At 42.5% G+C, this 19,101-nt stretch overlaps 4 protein-coding genes across 4 annotated transcripts; 3 read left to right on the forward strand and 1 right to left on the reverse strand.

Moving 5' to 3' along the window:
• Window positions 1–380: 380 nt before the first annotated feature.
• LOC142948232 (prostaglandin G/H synthase 1-like) lies at window positions 381–7,476 on the forward strand (the record flags this gene model as incomplete). The annotated part of the gene is made up of 10 exons (XM_076090119.1): window positions 381–471; window positions 2,218–2,334; window positions 3,413–3,553; window positions 3,638–3,781; window positions 4,367–4,548; window positions 4,762–4,845; window positions 5,120–5,366; window positions 5,652–5,938; window positions 6,559–6,706; window positions 6,830–7,476. Coding segments are annotated over 10 exons (1,803 nt in total), but the record flags the coding sequence as incomplete, so codon positions are not given.
• Window positions 7,477–8,396: 920 nt separating this feature from the next.
• On the forward strand, window positions 8,397–11,522 carry pdcl (phosducin-like). The gene is made up of 4 exons (XM_076088442.1): window positions 8,397–8,502; window positions 9,541–9,728; window positions 9,847–10,028; window positions 10,441–11,522. The coding sequence occupies exons 2-4, from the start codon at window positions 9,554–9,556 to the stop codon at window positions 11,002–11,004; spliced, it is 921 nt and encodes a 306-aa protein (XP_075944557.1). The 5' UTR covers window positions 8,397–8,502; window positions 9,541–9,553; the 3' UTR covers window positions 11,005–11,522.
• A 3,237-nt stretch (window positions 11,523–14,759) lies between these two features.
• On the reverse strand, window positions 14,760–16,609 carry rpl28 (ribosomal protein L28). Its single transcript, XM_076088468.1, has 5 exons — window positions 16,552–16,609; window positions 15,968–16,055; window positions 15,589–15,712; window positions 15,016–15,134; window positions 14,760–14,894 (listed from the first exon to the last, which is right to left on the reverse strand). The coding sequence occupies exons 2-5, from the start codon at window positions 16,046–16,048 to the stop codon at window positions 14,805–14,807; spliced, it is 414 nt and encodes a 137-aa protein (XP_075944583.1). The 5' UTR covers window positions 16,049–16,055; window positions 16,552–16,609; the 3' UTR covers window positions 14,760–14,804.
• A 211-nt stretch (window positions 16,610–16,820) lies between these two features.
• Window positions 16,821–18,955, forward strand: LOC142946854 (uncharacterized). Its single transcript, XM_076088454.1, has 6 exons — window positions 16,821–17,252; window positions 17,336–17,450; window positions 17,590–17,702; window positions 17,788–17,887; window positions 18,016–18,137; window positions 18,285–18,955. Exons 1-6 carry the CDS (start codon window positions 17,162–17,164, stop codon window positions 18,407–18,409), a joined length of 666 nt encoding a protein of 221 aa, XP_075944569.1. The 5' UTR covers window positions 16,821–17,161; the 3' UTR covers window positions 18,410–18,955.
• Window positions 18,956–19,101: the final 146 nt, after the last annotated feature.

Genomic DNA, 19,101 nt, shown 5'->3' on the forward strand with positions numbered 1-19,101 from the left:
TCTTTGTGCACTAGCAGGGGGCGATAAGGAAGCGAGAACGCGCCCTCGACTGGAGCCTCCGTCTCACTTTTCACTCTTCCTCGGGACGGCAGGTAGAGGCGCAGTGCGGCGGGGCTGCAGCACTCACAGACAGGACTTAACCTGTTGGACCGCTGGTCCTGCTGCTCTCAGACTCCCACGCTCGGTCTTGTCTCTCCTGCTTTTCCTGGATTGCTACACTTTTCTCGCAGAGTTTGATGTGAAATGTTCCTGAACTGAGGCTGCTGTAATGAGATGTAAGTATGCTTGGCCGTCCGTTGCTCGTGCTGCTGCTGCTGCTGTTTTGTTTTTTTCTTGCATCTCTGTTACTGAACAAAAAAAGATAATAATTCAAAACTGTTGTTGAAGCCTCTTTCCTAGGATCAGTGTGTGCTCTGCTCTTGCTGTTGCGGGAGCCTGCATGCCGGGGTGATGAGGTTACCTCAGACACAGGTAGGTGAGAGGTCAATGTTCTTGGGTGTTTTTAAATGTTTTTACTAAACTGTAATATCTGTTAGTCTGAGTATTTGCTGCTCTAATTGCTGCCACAGGTCATTTGCAGGAAACGCATGTTCAATAGTGTGTTTTCTTTCTCCCTGTGGTTCTAATATTTAATATTTTTAACTTAATTTATAAGAATGTAGGAGAGGCATTTATGCTTCTGCTTATGTATGTTCAGTCATATTGTATACTAGATTGTATATAGGCTTTATTTATTGTAATGTGTGTGATGGCTGAATACGACATTACTATTACTACGTATCAGGTCTTCCTCTGAACACTGTGGTTAAGCTGCCATTAGAGGCTAGACATTCCGCTCACCCCGATAACAAAGGCAGGCCCTGACAAGCCCGTCCCTGGTACAATAACATGATTCATCACCTAGAAAGAACCACTGCCAGAAAAATATTATCTTGTTGGACACCTTATTTTCCGTCTCATGTTGATTATAAGGAAAGAGAAGCATCGGGAGGTCTATTTTTCCCTTAATGGTACAATTTCTTGTGAAAAAGATGAATGAAATTGGATGCACGTATTCCGAGCAGTGAAGCCCCCACTTCAGACAGAGTTTTCCTGCCTGACCTGGGGCCAAACATGTAGTCTGACATTTAGAGGCAACTCCCACCCCACCCCACCCCCGTTAGACACACAATATACCATCCTGCCCTCAGGCCAACGTGATCTGCTCTCACACATCTCAACAGTTTCACCACCTCTTTCTTTTCATGCGATTTCTGCCTTTCTGTACTGCTGTGTGATTCCTCGAGTTTCCTCTTTGCGTGTGAGATGTGAACTGTTGTGACAAATGAAATCAGATAGTGTCCATGTAGTTTACATAGCAGTCAGATGAGGTTGCTGATCTGTAGGTTTCGCTGTTAGGAGACAGAGGACAGGGAGAGCGTGAGCGGAGAGAGACATGTTTTTGCATGTGCAAAGATTTGGCGCCAATTAAAATGATCTGCAGTAAGGTTGCTGGGGGGGTTTTTTTTGTCCGGGAAGCTTGCCCTTAACCAGGATGTTTGATCAATTATTACACAGTTCACGTATCTGTAATGCTACACCCTGAACTATTTCTATGAATGTAGTAATCTGTGCATACATTTTAGGATGAAGAAATGTGTGTTATCTAGCATGTGGGATTTAATGTCTCACATCTTTGTCAAAATGTCTGTTAGACAGCACCCTCCCCATCTCCCCTGTTTCTGTGCTTAAGAACAAAAGGCCTTTATTTAGGAAGTCTGCTGATGATTAACAACTGCATTTACAGTTAATACAACCCACTAACGAGAACTAGTCTATGAGTCTTTCCACGTATGACGTTCGGGCCTTATCTCACCTCTTTGCAGCTGAAATACATGTCTCTCAAGACTTTTTTTGTTAATCAGTCTTTATGCAAGATACTGAGTATGTATTCCTGCAAAGTACTGCACTGGGAGCAGGAACGACATAGAATTACATCACTTTAATGCCGGATGTTTGAAATTAATAATCAATCTGAGACTTCCTGTCCGGCCGAAAGACAGATGTTTTTAGAGGTGATGCTCCAAGTCTGTGCTAAGACAGATGTTTTGTGTCGGAGCAAGTCAATATCTGACCTCACAATGTCGCCGTCTCATTCATGATCTGCCTGCCCGAGTTTATGTAAGTATTTGTCACAGTCTTTGACATGAGTTCTTCTTCGTGTTTTTTTCCCCACAGTGGACCCATGCTGTTATTTCCCCTGTCAGCACTGGGGTGTGTGTGTAAATTATGGCGAGGACAAGTACGAGTGTGACTGCACTCGTACCGGCTACAGCGGAGAAAACTGCACTGTCCGTGAGTCGTGCCCTTATCCTCTGTTTTTATTGCATTTTTAAGGAATTTGAAATATTCTGTTATTCCTTTGTACACAAGACGGATAGGATTAGATGTCAGGCCGATGAAAACGGCTATTTCATTTACCGTAGTTGTTTAATCAGGAAATAGTGGAACTTAGCCCCTGGCTCACAGAGTTTGGACTTCTTGTCTAGACCCAAATATTTGGAAACAGGAGCAACTGCCAGAACGAAACCAGCTGGATCAGAGCTGCTTCTGCTGATCTCCTCACCAGACCACATCTATCCATCCATCTACTATCTCTTCCGCTCTGCTTCACCTTAACAAGAAACCCTCACACACTGTAGTCCTTAATCAGATGTGCTGTTTTTCGGTGGATAGTTTTGCAGTTACATCACGCTCACCAAGCGTAATACCAATTAACCATCGCTTTGATTGTGCAGAGAGACAATAGGAAAGTTAGAGTGGGAGCAGAAGGACGTAAAAGAAAAGGAATGTGGAACAGGGAAGGGGGGAATGGGATTGAAACACTTTTTGTTTCAGCTTCAGGATTTTAGAAATATTAATCTTAAACTACACAGTCGACAACTAGCTGGTGTACATAGTGGAGCATGTAGCAGCTAAGCTATTTCACTGTGTTGTTATTGGACTTACATGCGTCAGGTGGTCAGAAAAAACGATTCCAAATGAAAGCTAATTTGATCAAACACCATGGACCTTTTATGAGGCTTTATCATATCATATCTTTATCATTGATATTGTGGTTTAATGGAGCATCATCTAAAAGAAAATGTTCAGTTTAATTAGCTCAAACCATTGACACTTTTGGGGCCCCGGGACCGTTGCCCCCCTTTGCCTGTTTGACCAACGATGCTAAAACTCCGAGCCTGATAATTAGACTGAATTGTCAATTTTGTTTCACTTCATTCTCTGAGTCGCCGAGCAATTCACCGACTATAACACCAAGACCTGTCTTGCTGAGTATCCTCTTGGACTGTGATTTATTGACTAAATCCTAGCTGCCCTAAAAAACATTTTTGTCAAGTAAAGTTTTCTTTAAACTGTCCTCCCACCACAGCGGAGTTCTGGACCAGAGTGCGTCATTTCTTCAAGCCCAGTCCAGAAGTGCTGCATTACATTCTCACCCACTTCAGCTGGCTCTGGGACATCATCAACTACACCTTCCTACGGGACGTCCTCATGCGGCTGGTTCTAACAGGTCAGCTCTTCATTCATTCAATGAAATTCATTCAGAGTTGTCACATATTCAAAGTGTCTCATACCTTTTTTATTTATTTAACAGTGAGGTCTAACTTAATACCTAGCCCTCCAACCTACAACTCCAAGTATGGCTACCTCAGCTGGGAATCCTACTCTAATCTGAGCTACTACACTCGCATTCTGCCCCCAGTGCCGAAGAACTGCCCTACACCTCTGGGGGTCAAAGGTTAGCCACTCATTTATGTTTTGTCTAGGTATCGATAAAAGTATGGTTTCTCTATCTGTACCGAACCCAAGTATTGTATTGGCAAAAATAGTTCAATACTACCCAGGCCTATGATACATTCATATAACATTATGATAATAGCAGGTATTATAAGGTAGTTTAAACTTAAACCGTGTAATAGTTCACTCTGTATTTTATAAGATGATCTCATGTTTTAGATAAAAAATGATTTAAAATAATTCTTTCTAAAAATGTAGTTCAGTAAAAGTAGCACAAAATAGAAATACTCAGGTAAACTGCAAGTAGCTTAACGCAGTACTTGAGTACATTTAGTTACTTTCCACCACTGCATCATTTTGATATAATATTTCGTAATGAGGTGCAAATGTGTGACAGCACCAACAGTATCTAATGCAGAACAGGTATTTTGCTCACCACAGCGACATGCGTGCTGATTATAGACCTTGGATGGTTCGGAAGGGGCACTGTTTTCACTGACACACTATTTCAGTATTATGACTGGAAGCGTGGTGTATCTGTGTTTTGCCCCCGCGCCCTGTATGACGCCGTAGTGTTTCTGTTTAGGCAACGCTGGGCTGCCTGACCCTGAGCTGCTGGTTGAGAGGCTGCTGAAGAGAAGGACGTTCAGACCCGACCCTCAGGGCTCCAACCTCCTGTTCGCCTTCTTCGCACAGCACTTCACCCACCAGTTCTTTAAGACCTACAACCGCATGGGTGTGGGCTTCACCAAGGCTCTAGCGCACGGGGTTAGTCCATTCACAGCTTTTGTCCGTTTTAGTGTGCGTTCATGGTTGGTTTGGGTCGGAATAAAAACTCAGAGAATTTGGCATCAATGAGACTTTGTCTTTGTAGCTCAACAGCTTTGCATTTATGCTGTGTATAAATTAACGCCTTTGTTTATTTCCTTGTGTGCTCTTCACTTTCCTTTTTTTTGTTGTCTCGTCTCGTGTTACATCCAGGTGGATGCTGGGCACGTTTACGGAGACAACCTGCAGCGTCAGCTTCGGCTCAGGCTTCACAAAGACGGGAAACTCAAGTATCAGGTGAAACAATCAAAACTGGGAAAAGAGAAATGTTGACATGTTGCTCAAGGTTAGAACAAATACTTTCCATTCCAAGGGAAGAGTGGAACAACCACTCACTACCAGCGCTGTTGATATCTTATCCTTTCATTTAATCTGCTGGTGTTGCCTTAGATGGGAATATACTGAGCAAGCGTTTTAACATGTTGCTGCAGGAATATGGACTGCACTGAACTGTCGGAGAACGTGGAGATGGTTGGGAAAGACATTCATTTTTGTCTTTTTTTCTTTTTAGTTAGTTGACGGCGAGATGTACCCTCCCTCTGTAGCGGATGCACCCGTTAAGATGAGCTACCCCCCTGGGATCCCTCCTGAGACTCAGATGGCTATTGGTCAGGAAGTGTTTGGACTCCTCCCGGGTTTGGGAATGTTCGCCACGCTCTGGCTCAGGGAGCATAACCGAGTATGTGACATCCTGAAGGCGGAGCATCCCACCTGGGATGATGAGCAGCTGTTCCAGACCACGCGCTTTATCATCATTGGTGAGCTGGACAGAATTTTGACGGAATAGTTTTAGACATTTTGGGAAATACCTTGAACTAATCCTATTCCGATTATCATTTTAACTTTTTGTATTATGTTTGTCCAGTGTTGGTGTACTTTTCAGTAACAGTGCATGGCAGCAACCCCTATATAAACTCATGAATCAACCTTTTATTGGAGTCGTCTTTGTTGAACGTGTTCCATCACATCCTTACTCAGTGTCTGGTAGGTGGTTTAATTTTAATCCGTCTGCCCTCTTTGTGTCTCTGCACGTTTCCCTTCAGGTGAGACAATAAAAATAGTGATAGAGGAGTATGTGCAGCACCTCAGTGGATACAGGCTGCAGTTGAAGTTTGATCCCACTCTGCTGTTTAACTCCAACTTCCAGTACGGGAACCGTATCGCTCTGGAGTTCAGCCAGCTCTACCACTGGCACCCCTTGATGCCCGACAGCTTCCTTATTGACGGAGATGAGCTGTCGTACAAGCAGTTCCTCTTCAACAATTCCGTTCTCACACACTACGGCATTGAGAAGCTGGTGGATTCCTTCTCTCGGCAAGTTGCTGGCCAGGTAACAAACTACACAATGTAATATCTAAATTATGCAGCAATAAAAACATTTTCTTTGGCGTATAGTTGATTGGAAGCTCCGATACTTATAACTAACTCTTAGTTAGTTAGAACTGTGGGATATAATCTGCAGTATTGCCAGCTTCAAATATCCATAAAGTATTTTTTGGCATTCACACATTCTATTTTGCTGGATTTGTATCCTGTTTGCCATAAAAGTTGAGTACTGAGGGGACTTGGCTAATGTGTTGACACAGATGTGTGAGGCCAACTGAGGTTGGTCGGGATTGTTATAGTTATACAAACGCTTTATGTTGGCCTGAACCCAAAGTACACCTTTTTAAAAAGAGGGAAGACGTGCAATAACAGACGTAGCTACAAAAAGGGTTTATGTGCTGAAGAGAAATAAATGTTGATAATGTTTATTTAATTACACTTTTCACATAGATCATTACTCTTACTAGCCTACATTAGCATACACTTTTGATATTTAATCTCAGCTAATCGCATACAACCCAGGCAAATCCATACAAATCAAAGCACATCCACATGCATACAGTATTTGGTGTATTGTCATTTTTTTTACATAAGATACTTCATTCTTAAACCTTTGTCCTACAGGTTGGCGGTGGCTTTAACACCAATGCTGTGGTGGCCAAAGTGGCTGTGGTGACCATTAAGGAGTCTCGCCAACTCCGCATACAGCCCTTCAACGAGTACAGGAAGCGCTTCAACCTCCAGCCGTACACATCGTTCAGACAATTCACTGGTAAGGAATACAGCTCAGCACACATTCTCAACCCCATGGCTGCAAAGTTATAGATTAGTCCTTGATGCATTGTGTTGTAGATCGCTTTATTAACCGTGCAATACTTGTGATTACCATTTGCAGATAACGAGGAGATAGCCCGCGAGCTTGAAGAATTCTACGGGGATATTGATGCTCTTGAGTTTTATCCCGGCATGCTGTTGGAGAGAACGCGTCAGGGGGCCATTTTTGGAGAGAGCATGGTGGAGATGGGTGCCCCCTTCTCCCTTAAAGGCCTCCTGGGAAACCCTATTTGTTCTCCAGTTTACTGGAAGCCCAGCACGTTTGGAGGCAAAGTCGGCTTTGACATAGTGAACTCTGCCACACTGAAGAAGCTGGTCTGTCTGAACACCAGGACGTGTCCTTATGTGGCGTTCAGAGTACCAAGAGAGGAGCAATCAAAAAGAGGGAATGATGACGGTCAAATAAGGACTGATGAGCTATGACTCTTTGCACCAGAAGGTTATAGTTTAAGATCCATATGTTAAGCAAAAAGAGGCTGTTGCTGCTGCAAAAAAAGATATTTGTGTAGAGAACGTGCAGTAGTGGTTGTTTGAATGTCACTGGAGAATTATACAGGACTCAGAGCTCAGTATGAGAACTCGTCACACATGAGCAAATCAGTGAGTATATTAACATATCATTTTTGTTAAATGCTTTGTGCCTGAAGACCTAAATACCATCATGTTCACACTGTCCAGTAATGAAAGTATGTATCGTCTGTGGATTTATTTAAAGAGTAATGATAGAGTCATTCATTGAAATAAAACTATAGATGCAAATGTGGATAACTGTCCATTTATTTAAATTGGCAGCGATTAAAATGTTGTGTGTTTTTTTACTACACATTGTTCTGTGGCTCTCATGAGTCACTTTTCCCACTTTCATGTCTAACTCACTGCTTCTTGTAAATCCTGTTTGTTTTGGCTTGAAGTTGAATAATGACGGGAACACAAGACAGACAATAGCGGGATCTATGATTTATCAATAAACAAGATGAACAGCAATGTTTAAAACACATAAAAACCTTTTGGCTTTAAATATTTATCTAAATTATGATTCATATGAGATTATTCATATCTGACCAAACATAAAATCTACAAAGAGCAATTTTGGTGAGCCTGTCAGCAGTGGTCGTAGTAGTGGTACTATCCGTCATATTTCATAGTCATACCGCCCTCTTGTGGTGAAGATGAGAACTGCATGAAAACAATTCCAGCCGCTTCCTGCATTCCCTACGTCAGTGCACGGAACCAAGATGTACCTTGTTGCCTTTACGCACTCTCTGTAAAGTCCAACTTTACAGGACAGTTACTTCAGAATATGACCCCATCACACTCCATACTTCAAAATACAGATTTAGATGACAATGACGCCAGAATTAACCCTGCAGCTCAGCTATTTTGAGTGCCTATGGTGTGGTTGAGGTGTTTGATTCTAACTAAAAAAGTGAATTTTAAATATGCGTTTATGGGGCAATATACTAACAAAGTTGTTACAAACATCACAAATTGAGTGATGCTACTTTGTTTCCTGTTATGTCCGAACCAGTCCACACCATAAATACAGCTTAAACCGCAACTATTTAGCGGAATGGCGGATGTCTTTGCGCTCGCACGTCCCAATTACGACGTTTTCGGTATTCTTGAAGGCATCATACTCCGGGAGAGTGGTTTACGGCTAAACTAGCAGATTAACAGGAGGGAGCTTTGGGAGTTGGTGGTATTTTACTAACCTTAGCTGGACATAAAATCAAGGTAAGATAAGTAATGGACATTATCATGTTTTTGTAGTAAAATGTTAAGAGATATTGAATAAATACACTCTCGGTTTATGGCTAGCTAATGTGTACTGGTTGTCTCAGGAAGTCGGTGCAATAACAGTTAGCTCAGATGCTAACCTAGCTCACGTTCTCAAACGCAAACTGTGCCCTATGTCCTATTTCATAAACGAGATTATTGGATTGTCTCTATCCTCTTTACAGTAGCGTTGGGGTACTTGAGGAAACCTGCAAAAACAGCGAAGAGCTAGCTAACGATATCTATCTGACTTATTGCTGGCTATCGTAGCTGTCACAGGGATTAACAGAATCTAGCTAACAGCTAAAGTTAGGTGTGTGCTGCAGGCCTAAGCTTCCACTGTTTACTATGTGACAAAAGAGCTGTAACCGTAGTTAGAAATAATATTATTTTTCTTCCGTTTTGCTTCCTTGCCACTGTTAAAATGAGCGGGGGTGTCTGTCTCCTTGTCTCTCCATCTGTGCACATTTGTTGGCTTACATACGGCTCAGTGCATCATTAAAGGCCTCTCAGCCCAAGTTGTGTTGACACACTTATCATAAGCTATGTATAATGCAGTTGTCCTATTTTTCTTTTTGACATAAGCCCTTTCTAGTCTGACCTATGACAGCTTGGATGGCTGTCAATGTGGATTATTATGCTCCACTGACTGACACTATTGTGTGATATAGTTGTTTATCTGTAGAGGTTTCATCTAATGAGGGGTTAAAGATAAAGCTGTATTGTCTCACCATCAGCTGCCTGCAGCTCATGCAAATTATTAGTCAAATTACGCAAGACAGACCTTATTCAAATATAGTCTAGGGATTTTAAGGCACAAGCGTATTAGATTAGTTCGTATTGAGGTTGCTCAGTACAGACTGTCCTCTGCTTGCAGTACAAAGATGAAGAATGAGCTCATGAGTCTCCTTCTCATATGAAAGAATTAAGCTTCCTGTAAATGGTATTAGTGAGTTGCATTAGTCTATCTAACACATTGAAAACTTCTGCCCTCAGGTGAGCCGTTGTAATGACGACTCTGGATGACAAAATTCTGGGAGAGAAGCTGCAGTACTACTACAGCAGCAGTGAGGATGAAGGCAGCGACAACGAGGATGAGGAGGGGGAGAACAAGACCATCCGGGACGCTAACGTCGGGGAGCCTGAAATAGACTACAGCGCCGATGGAAGTGCCGTCAACACAGGTACTAAAACAAGCATACAAACACACACACACACACACCAAGAAAAGTACTGTTCAAATAAGACCCGCAACTTTGTAAAGGAATTACAGTGACGGTAAAACTGGCTATTCTCTCTCAGGACCAAAGGGTGTCATCAATGACTGGAGGAAGTACAAGCAGCTGGAGGTGGAGCAGAAACAAGAGCAGAAGAAAGAGATGGAGAGACTGATCAAGAAGCTGTCGATGACCTGCCGCTCTGACCTCGACCTGGAAAAAGACAAAGAGAAAGAGAAAGCGCTGCAGGAGAAAATCAAAGGCAAAGTGAGTAGGATGAGGATGAACTATAGACAAGACAAGAACATCTTATTCCTCACTCCGAGCTGGCAGTACATGGGTGACTCGCTCTTGAAACTGAGCCACACTCGCTAACGGGACACTTGCTGTGGGAAAAGGCTAAACACAGGCATGATATTAATTAAATACAACCTCATTAACATGGTGGAATCCCTGCAACCTCCATCCTCTAATTTCTGACAGTCTAATGATGGATTAGTGGCACATTTGGTTTCACTTTGTATTAATGCACCTGCCAACTAATTTACATACACATATCTTATGACCTGAGAAACAAGTTTATCATTGTCACAGAGTTATAATTAGCAACAATTTAAACCTCCAGAGCACTGTTCCTTTTTAGTAGCTGAATGTGTTTTCCTCTTCGTCTACCCCACAGATGACCATGCAAGAGTACAACATGCTCCAGGAAGAAGAGGACGACGAAGACTTCCTCCAGCACTACCGTATGCAGCGCATCGCGGAGATGCGGCGCCAGCTCTGCAGCGGCAAACGCTTCGCGCAGGTCTACGAGTTGATCAGCGGCGAGGACTTCCTGGAGGCTTTGGACAAGGAGGACAAAAGCACCCTGGTCATGATCCACATCTACGAGTCCGACATCCCGGGCTGCGAGAGCATGAACGGCAGCCTGATGTGTCTGGCTCAGGAATACCCGCTGGTCAAATTCTGTAGCGTGCGCAGCTCGGCCATCAGCACCAGCGCTCTGTTCAGAGACAGTGCTCTGCCCGCTCTGCTCGTTTACAAAGCGGGCGACCTGATCGGCAACTTCGTGCGGGTGACGGACCAGCTCGGGGAAGACTTCTTCGCCGTAGACGTGGAGGCGCTGCTGCAGGAGTACGGCCTGCTGCCCGACAAGCCCCCCATCGTCTCCAAGACGGTCCGCAACGGAGCCATCGTACAGAACACTATGAGCGATGAGGACTCCGACCTTGATATAGACTAGAGATGTTATTTTGTCTTCCATGAATTATTTGCTTTGGAAACATGTGTACACAGTCTGCATGGACTATAGATGGTTTTTATGTACGTGGACCACCGTAGTGATGACAGGTTGAGCCAGGATTGCTATGTTATTGCTCATACAGCCGGCATTGAAGCAGAACCAAAAGTAAATGCACACACAACATCATGGCCGAATGATTCTCCTCATGACATCAATCCATGGTAAACATAAGTTATAATTATTAGTACATTTTTGCCATTATTAAAATCGAGGACCTGTTATACGCAGTGAGAATGATGTCGATGTTGGTTTGTTTTGTTTGAGCTGTGACTTATTTATTCATTGTGTTAAAACACAATCCCTCTTTTGTTTCATTTGCATCTTCATTGTATTAAATGTGTTTCACTCTGTAGAATACAAATCCTGCAGCCCAAACCGACTTGTAGTTAATTTTCTAACTTTTATATGTGCTGTACCATTTAAAATAGTGAGGCGAATAAAGAAACGTTTGGACTCAGTGCCTGTTGTATTGTTTCTTTATTTAATCTGAGTACAAAGTGAGGGATGATGGACAATAAAACAAAAAGTATACTAACTGGATTCATTTGGAGTAACATGAAAGGCTTGTTTCTAGCCGAGTTCTGCAAAAAAAGCTCTGATAAGCTCACTGTACGCTACCTGCTCAGCACCAAACAGCAGACAGACAAAGTTATAAACTAGCTGGTGATCGTAGTGGAGCACGTAACAGCTGGAAGAGCCAGAAATTTCCCTCAAGAGATCGTTCACCATAACTTTTATAAGTTGGCAAAAAATTAAGCTGGAATATTAATTTTTCATTCAGTCGGTCAAAGTAAATAATCAAATATTAAACACATTAGGCTGCTGAGTTCGTCCTGTAAGTATCCATTTATTGTATTCACAGATCAGCTCAGGTGAACACAGGTACTGTCAGACACTGGACCTCATTCAGAGCAGACATTTTGACTCGTCAAAAACACAGGTGTAGTTAATGTCGTTAGGAACAGAGCCCTCGTTAAAGTTATTAGTTCCACCTGTGCTTTTCCTGCTACAAGGTTTGTACCAAAGATTATTTCTACAAGGAATCCAAACTACTCAATGTGTATAGCTTTTTATAGCTTAAGGGATAACAAAAAAAAGTTGTTATATAAGTCATCTTATAAAATTACAATAATATCATCACTGTCATAACAACAAAATGTGGTTCCACATAACCACAGTAATTAAAGGAGTCAGCAGGTTTAATCTGCTTTCATTCAGCCTCCACTGTGCTGATCACCAGCATTCAAAAGGCTCCTTTCCAGTTCAGTGAACTCCCCAGAGATGATTCGTCTAACACAGTGAGGTCAACTCAATCCTTTCCACTCAATGATCACTCTGAAGAGGAAGAGCCGGGTTAGAGCTAATCCCTGCAACCATATCAAAACTCACTACTCAATAATTATTACTGCATAGTTATGACTTGTCCCCATGGGCCACAATATAACAACTTCATTATACTGAACAATTGAGTGACAGAGACAACGGCTGAAGTTCTGTGTAGCTAACGTAGCCTAGAACTGTCTCATCAGCAGCAGGGTGAGGCAGAGTAACGTCAGCAGCAGGAGGGTTGTTTTTTCGTGGAGGGCAGCAGCTGAGTCGTGCAGGTCATGTCCACAAAAGGCATGCTCCAACAGAAGATGGGTATCTGCGCTGATGCCTGCATGGAAGGGAGAAATACCGTCACATCATCATCATGCAGGGAGTATTTGGCCCCTTTAACCTGAGTGCAACATATGTTGTGCTGCTAGAAGGCTCATTTGTGGCAGAGTAGATTTACATTTCACTTCATTGTCCCTCTGGTGCTTGTATGACCCCGTAAGCCTGATTGCATCCCACATCGCCACAAAATCAATGCCAACTAAGGCTAACGGGCTCTGCCACAACTTGCTCGCTCAATGCAGTAAATCTGCTGGAAGCTACGAAATGTTTTTCGTTAGCTGAAGAGACCAGCATGTCGAGATACACACCGTGTTCTGACCATTCGTCCCACAGATGCTGGGCATCCTCATTGTGATGTTCACTGTGTTCATGATGATCTGGGTCTGGGTTAAATCACAAAACACACTGAAGTCATGAATACATGTGGTGGTTCTCCGGGTGAAAGAGAGAACACTGCATGATAACATGAAGGAATGAAGACAGCATGGAAAGGATTAAGAGACAGCAGACAGGACACACGCAGGAAATGAGAGTAAGGGGAAAGAGGAGAGAGAGCATTTAAAAACACATTTCATAAGAATAATATGCATTTCAGTATTGGTCCCACAATGCACAATCTGGCCAATAGTATTCATCTTGTGTCTTGAGATTAAGATTAAATTCAAAGGTTGTATTTGGATGTACAAAAGCAATATGTGTACTGGTGTAAAATGGTTAAAGACAAAAAAAAGGAATATGACGGATGAAAATTCAAAGAAAAGACATTTTTCTTACTTCAATTTGTATATATACTGTATATAAATCGATGGTAAAAGACTCCGTACCATTTGAGTGATGCAAGAGCATCCGTTTGAGTTCCCTGAGGGCTTGGGTGAGGTTCTCCAGCCGGTCATGAAGGTGGATGTTCTCCTCTATCAGAGCATGAATTGTATCCTGCAGTTCAAAGCTCCGACTTTGCAGGACCAGCAGAGCCACGGGCATGAAGAAAAGCACGGGCCCTAGTCCCCTCATAGCGACCGGCACAGCCTCGATCACATCTTCAGAAGCAGAGCCGGCCCTCTCACAGGTGCGTCTCAATCCTGTGTCAGAGAGATGGGCTCCACTGCAGAAATGATTGCTGCAGTGTACTTTATCAGCTTGAACTCAAGGGGAGGTGACAAGTGTATTTCTTTCCAAAGCCATGGTTGGAAAGCTGCCAGTGGGCTGCTTTAAAATCTATCCAATGTTTCCACCTCAGTGGTTACTGTGACTAAAGCAACAGGCCCCGATTGCTTCAGCATGAGCTACTGTTTCAAACTAATGCTGTGTAAAATGTTAAGTGTTGAGTTCTTCAGTGATTTCTGTAAAATACAGTCCAAAGATATGGGTAAAAAGGGAAGCTATGATACAGATAATCAATGCACAGACATCCTCCTGTTGTTCGATTAGTTGCAACTCATTTCTGTCACATGTAGTACAGCATGCACATCATCACTGGGACATCAGAGCAGTGAGGTCAAGAGGATGGTGATTTAAGACTTCGATGTGATTATAATCCCTGAATAATTGTGTAGATTTCAGCTGATCTTGAAGAGCCGAGTGCCCACTTACTGACCTATTTCTAGTCACAACAGCTAAACTTGTTTGAAGTTTTTGGATGTTAGTGCACAGGAAAAAGCACATGCCTCAAAAGCAGGTCAACAAATGTCTTAGTAATATTTACAACATATGGAGTTGTACAAGTTATAAGGCATTAACTCTGTTCAAAGGCTGTTCTTATCCGTTTTACATTTCCATGTGTGAGACAGCTGCCTTTAATATAACTCACAACTATAAAACCCTGACTTAATCCTTCACTGATCATGTGTGATCTTGCCAGGAGGTTTTGCTCACTTACTCTTGCAAAAGTATCAATAACTGACAATTATGCATAAAATAATCCTTGGTAATAACTTCATTCATTACCATACTATATAACTAGTCAGATATCTGCAAAAGCCTTCACATTAGAAGCCACAGATGTAGCAAGGATACAGTTAAGACAGGACAATGTGGTGTTTTTTTCTAAACAAGAAGCTTTTATTTATGTATCATGTGTATCATTATGCTGTCTTGGCAGCCTTGGCGCGCTTCTTCTTGACCACAACAGGCTTCTGGCTCTTCAGAATGGCGCTGGCACGACGCAGGGCAGCCTGGGGAAACAAATGAGACTCAAAATGATTTCCTGAAAGCTTTGAAATATGAACTACAAATCAAGATGGGACCGCCATACAAATAAGAATTTTAGTGTCTGAAATCACAACTTGAGCTCACCATGCGCAGGTCCTTTCTGTACTTGTTCTTGCTAATGATGTGCCTCAGGCTGTTCAGGGTGGCGCGAGAGTTCTTGTTGATGGTGATCTTCTCGTAAGACTTGGCGGGTTTGTGCTGGCCTGTGCAGCAAGAAAACAAAGACGTTCCAATGTTAGCACATTAGCTGCAACGATCCACTAACAAATAAATAACACGGGACCGCAAAAAGTCTGAGGTTACATGAATCCTCTATGGTATCTTAAAGTGTAGTGCTCAACTTAGACACATTTCTTTTCCTTACAGATCGGTCTATGTTAGCTGATTCCAGAGATAAATAAATTGGATAGCCATAATTTAGATTCCTGCTAAAACAGTCAATTGGATTTTTTGACTCTGTCCTCTAAACCAGTAAAGGTCAATTTCACCGTAAAGAAAAAAAGTGTGTTGTTGTACAATGTACATTCAGACGTATAATTCAAATGACTAAGAACACCATGCGAGTATCAGGTAAAGACAGTCTTATTCAATGCATTAAATCACTTGTTTTACTGACACATGAAGTGCCTGAAGATGTAAACCGTGTCAAAGGTTTACCTTTACGCTTCTTCAGCACCACGACGATACCCTTGCCATCGGCAGCTGGCTGCACGCCGACAGTCTTCTTGTGAACCAAACCATTGAAGCGGAACGAGTTCTTGGACTTCAGGTTGTTGGGCTCCTGTCACACAAAGACATATTCAGAGAACCCTACTGGACAGCTTGTGTTGGTAGTACAAAGGCAGACTATTGTGCACGTATTTCACAATTAAGACCAGTCCCGTTGTATCCTGTAAGCTACAGGGTCCACACGGAGCACTTAGTATACAGTGGTATGTAGAATTACTGAGTCCTGGTTATGGCTCATGTGTGTTGGGAGGTCTGTACAGGTCTGTCAGTTAGGTGGTCTGTGCAGAGAGGGTGTAATGTTACTCACAGTGCTGTAGGTCTGTCCGTTCCTCTTGATGAGGAAGCTGGAGCAGTTCCTAATGACCATCCACTGCAAATGGGACGACATGATGAACCTGGACAAAACAAAGACAGTGATATTAGAATGAAGCCCATCTGAAAGCAGCTTTAAGTAGCAGTTGGAGGTACAGACACTAGATAGCCGTTTGCTACCATTTTTAATAACTTCAACTCAACGTGTTCACTTGGTTTCATGATTCTTAAATCAGCCAACAGATAAGTGGGGGAAATTGTTGGCCATGGATTGTAAAACATTATACATGTGTGTATTCAACGGCTGCACTCATATAAGACAGCAGAGTTGTTGCATTAAAGCACAGTTAGCTAAAGTTAGCTCCAAAGCTGATGGATCACGACGAGGCCTAACACGAACGACGTGCTCACAAATGTATCTTTCCATTCCTACATTATTCAAGTGCATTTCGTGCCACGTTGAATGTAAAACAATCACCACATAATTAATACCGTTCGTTCGGAGACTAAATACAAGTAGGAAGACACAATAAATACAGTTTGGTGTGTAGCTAATAGCTGCCGAGGCGACCACGTTACCTTTTAGCGGAGAGAGAGGACCGGAGAGACCGGAAACCGCTTTACGGAACCTCTGTCACAGATCACTGCGCACCTACAGGTACTTTTTTAATGAAACATTTACCATCGAACACACATTTTATATGATTTGAAACATATAATAAATAGATAGGGTAATACTTCTATTTTTACTACGACACTAGAGCTTATTAAATCTAATTGTATTACGTACTAATTATCCGCAAACTTCGGCGGAGGAACACGTCTTCACCGCGCTCGGTCAAATCCTGACGTCATTAATACGCGACTCGTGTTTACAGACAGCCGTCAAAATATAAATGTTCAAATGTCAGCTTGTTTTAACCCTAAAACGAGTTATAATTTAGATGATGACACGAGTGCATGTGAAGGATACGCACAGAGTAAATCAGACTAATCTATTAGTAAGAATCGGCATTTTTGGATGTAGATTTGGGGAAGTGTTAAGTGGATGGTGTCTGAATGTTGATGTGATTGGAAGCTGTTAACTAAAGTAAGTTGTCAGAGGTCAAAGTCTTCTGTAAAATCGTTCATTATAAAGTTACAGTAAGGTGTAACATGGCACCTGCAAGCAGTGTCTTCATGTGAAAACATGGATAAAGCAGAAGATCTGGAGACACTTGGTGAGAAACTGTACACTCTGATTTACCCCAAACACAGAGAGAATGCTGGAAAACTCACAGGTGAGGTGACCTGCATGGCACGTCTTTTGATTTTGATGATACGAAATGAAATCAAAGTTCCCAAGCCTGTGTATGTGTCCCAGGTATGCTGCTGGAGTTGCCAGGTCCTGTCCTGAGTCAGATGCTGCAGGACAAGGCCACGCTGACCGCGGGCGTGGAAAAGGCCCTCCGAGCCCTGCAGCTGGCACAGGAGCCCAGGTACAGCAATGGGCACAGGGTTGCCAAACCTGATCTCCTCCCTCCATCATACAGTCTGGTCTTGGCACACCATGGAATTTATGTGAGTGTCAAAAAACCTTCAAAGTGTGCATTAACATGTCACTGCACCTCTTTGCAGCACGGTCCCATGTAAGGACGACGATGACGTGTCTGTGTCTTCTGACTCTCTGGGGGAGCAGCTGTTTGAGCTGGTGGATGTTTACAACACCGGCCACTCCCAGAAAATCACAGGTAAGCAACAGACACCTAATATTATGCAGTAAGATACCCCTTAGACTTTTTGTGACATACTAAATAATTTGCTGTTCTTTAACAGGAATGCTTCTGGAGCAGCACAAAGAGGCCATTTTAAATCTTCTTTCAGACCCCAAACTGCTGGAAGAGCAGGTGAACTTCGCCCTGAAGACACTTAAGGAGTATGTGACTTAGAACTGTTGATTGCAAGTGAAATCTACAAAATTAAAGATTAAGAAAAAGCCAATTTTCTTTAATAAATTACAGTTAAACCGCTGTTTTAATATTGTTCCTGCTGCCTCCCCTTCAGGCAGAGCATGGAGGGGACAGACATTAGTGACGCGTCAGACGCTGACGACACAGAGAGGCTCGGAGAGAAGATCTTCTCACTGGTGGAAGAGCTGGATCCACTTCATGCAAATGATATTACAGGTGACCTGAAGATTGATCTTCAGATCTAATATCTTTGGAAGTTTATCATCTTTGTCATGTTATAGGCCTTGTAAGGCGTGGATAAAGGCTAAATGTTTATAACACTGATGATATTTTGGTTCTATTCCTCTGCACCTATTTGTGCAGGTATGCTGCTGGAGATGGACCCAGCTGCTCTCCAACAGCTGCTCAGTGACCACACGATGCTGGAGGTTGCTGTTCAGAAAGCACAAGCAGCGATGGACACTCAGAATCAAACTCTCTCTACTTGACCAGAGGAGCAACATTTTACACACAGAATAAGACATTAATAAATGAATGACTTTGATGAACTCGGATAATATGATGCTGGGAAAGAGCGGGCACATCCCTTTAGGAGATCATGGTAACACATTTTACCTACATAAGCAGCCATCTTTGTTTTATACTCATTGTTGAGTGGACTGTGGAGAGTCTAAGTTTGACTAAACTTACTGTAAATAATTGAAGTCTAGTTAGCCCAAATTGATATTGCCCGTTTAGAATATGGGTGCTCACTTTGTTAGCACGTGATTGTCTTTCTCAGATAAATGGACTGAGCATACGTGTCCGATTATAAAACAATTATGCACCGATGTCGCTCCACCTGGGAGCCGAGCTTCCACACAAGACATCATTGTTGCTTGATGAAGTTGTTTACAGTCTGAGAGGATTTACTTCTTAGTCTGTTAAAGAAGTGAAGATTTTTAAGTGTTGCCAACAGTCATGCTATGACAAGTTTTTGTACTGTACATAATGTAAGTTGAATTGAAAATACAGCAGAATATATAAACAAAGTAGTATGCGTTTGCATTCCCATGTTTATTAGGTAGAAATGAAACACTAACCTATAAAACAAACTTGTAAATCTGCTCCATCACCATTCTGTCAGCTTTGAGATTTATTATTGATCATATTGGAGCTATTTACCATCTTATCTGTATTA

This window comes from Anarhichas minor, unplaced genomic scaffold, assembly GCF_050575085.1.
Source record: "Anarhichas minor isolate MPS153535 unplaced genomic scaffold, ASM5057508v1 ptg000002l, whole genome shotgun sequence".
NCBI lineage: Eukaryota > Metazoa > Chordata > Actinopteri > Perciformes > Anarhichadidae > Anarhichas > Anarhichas minor.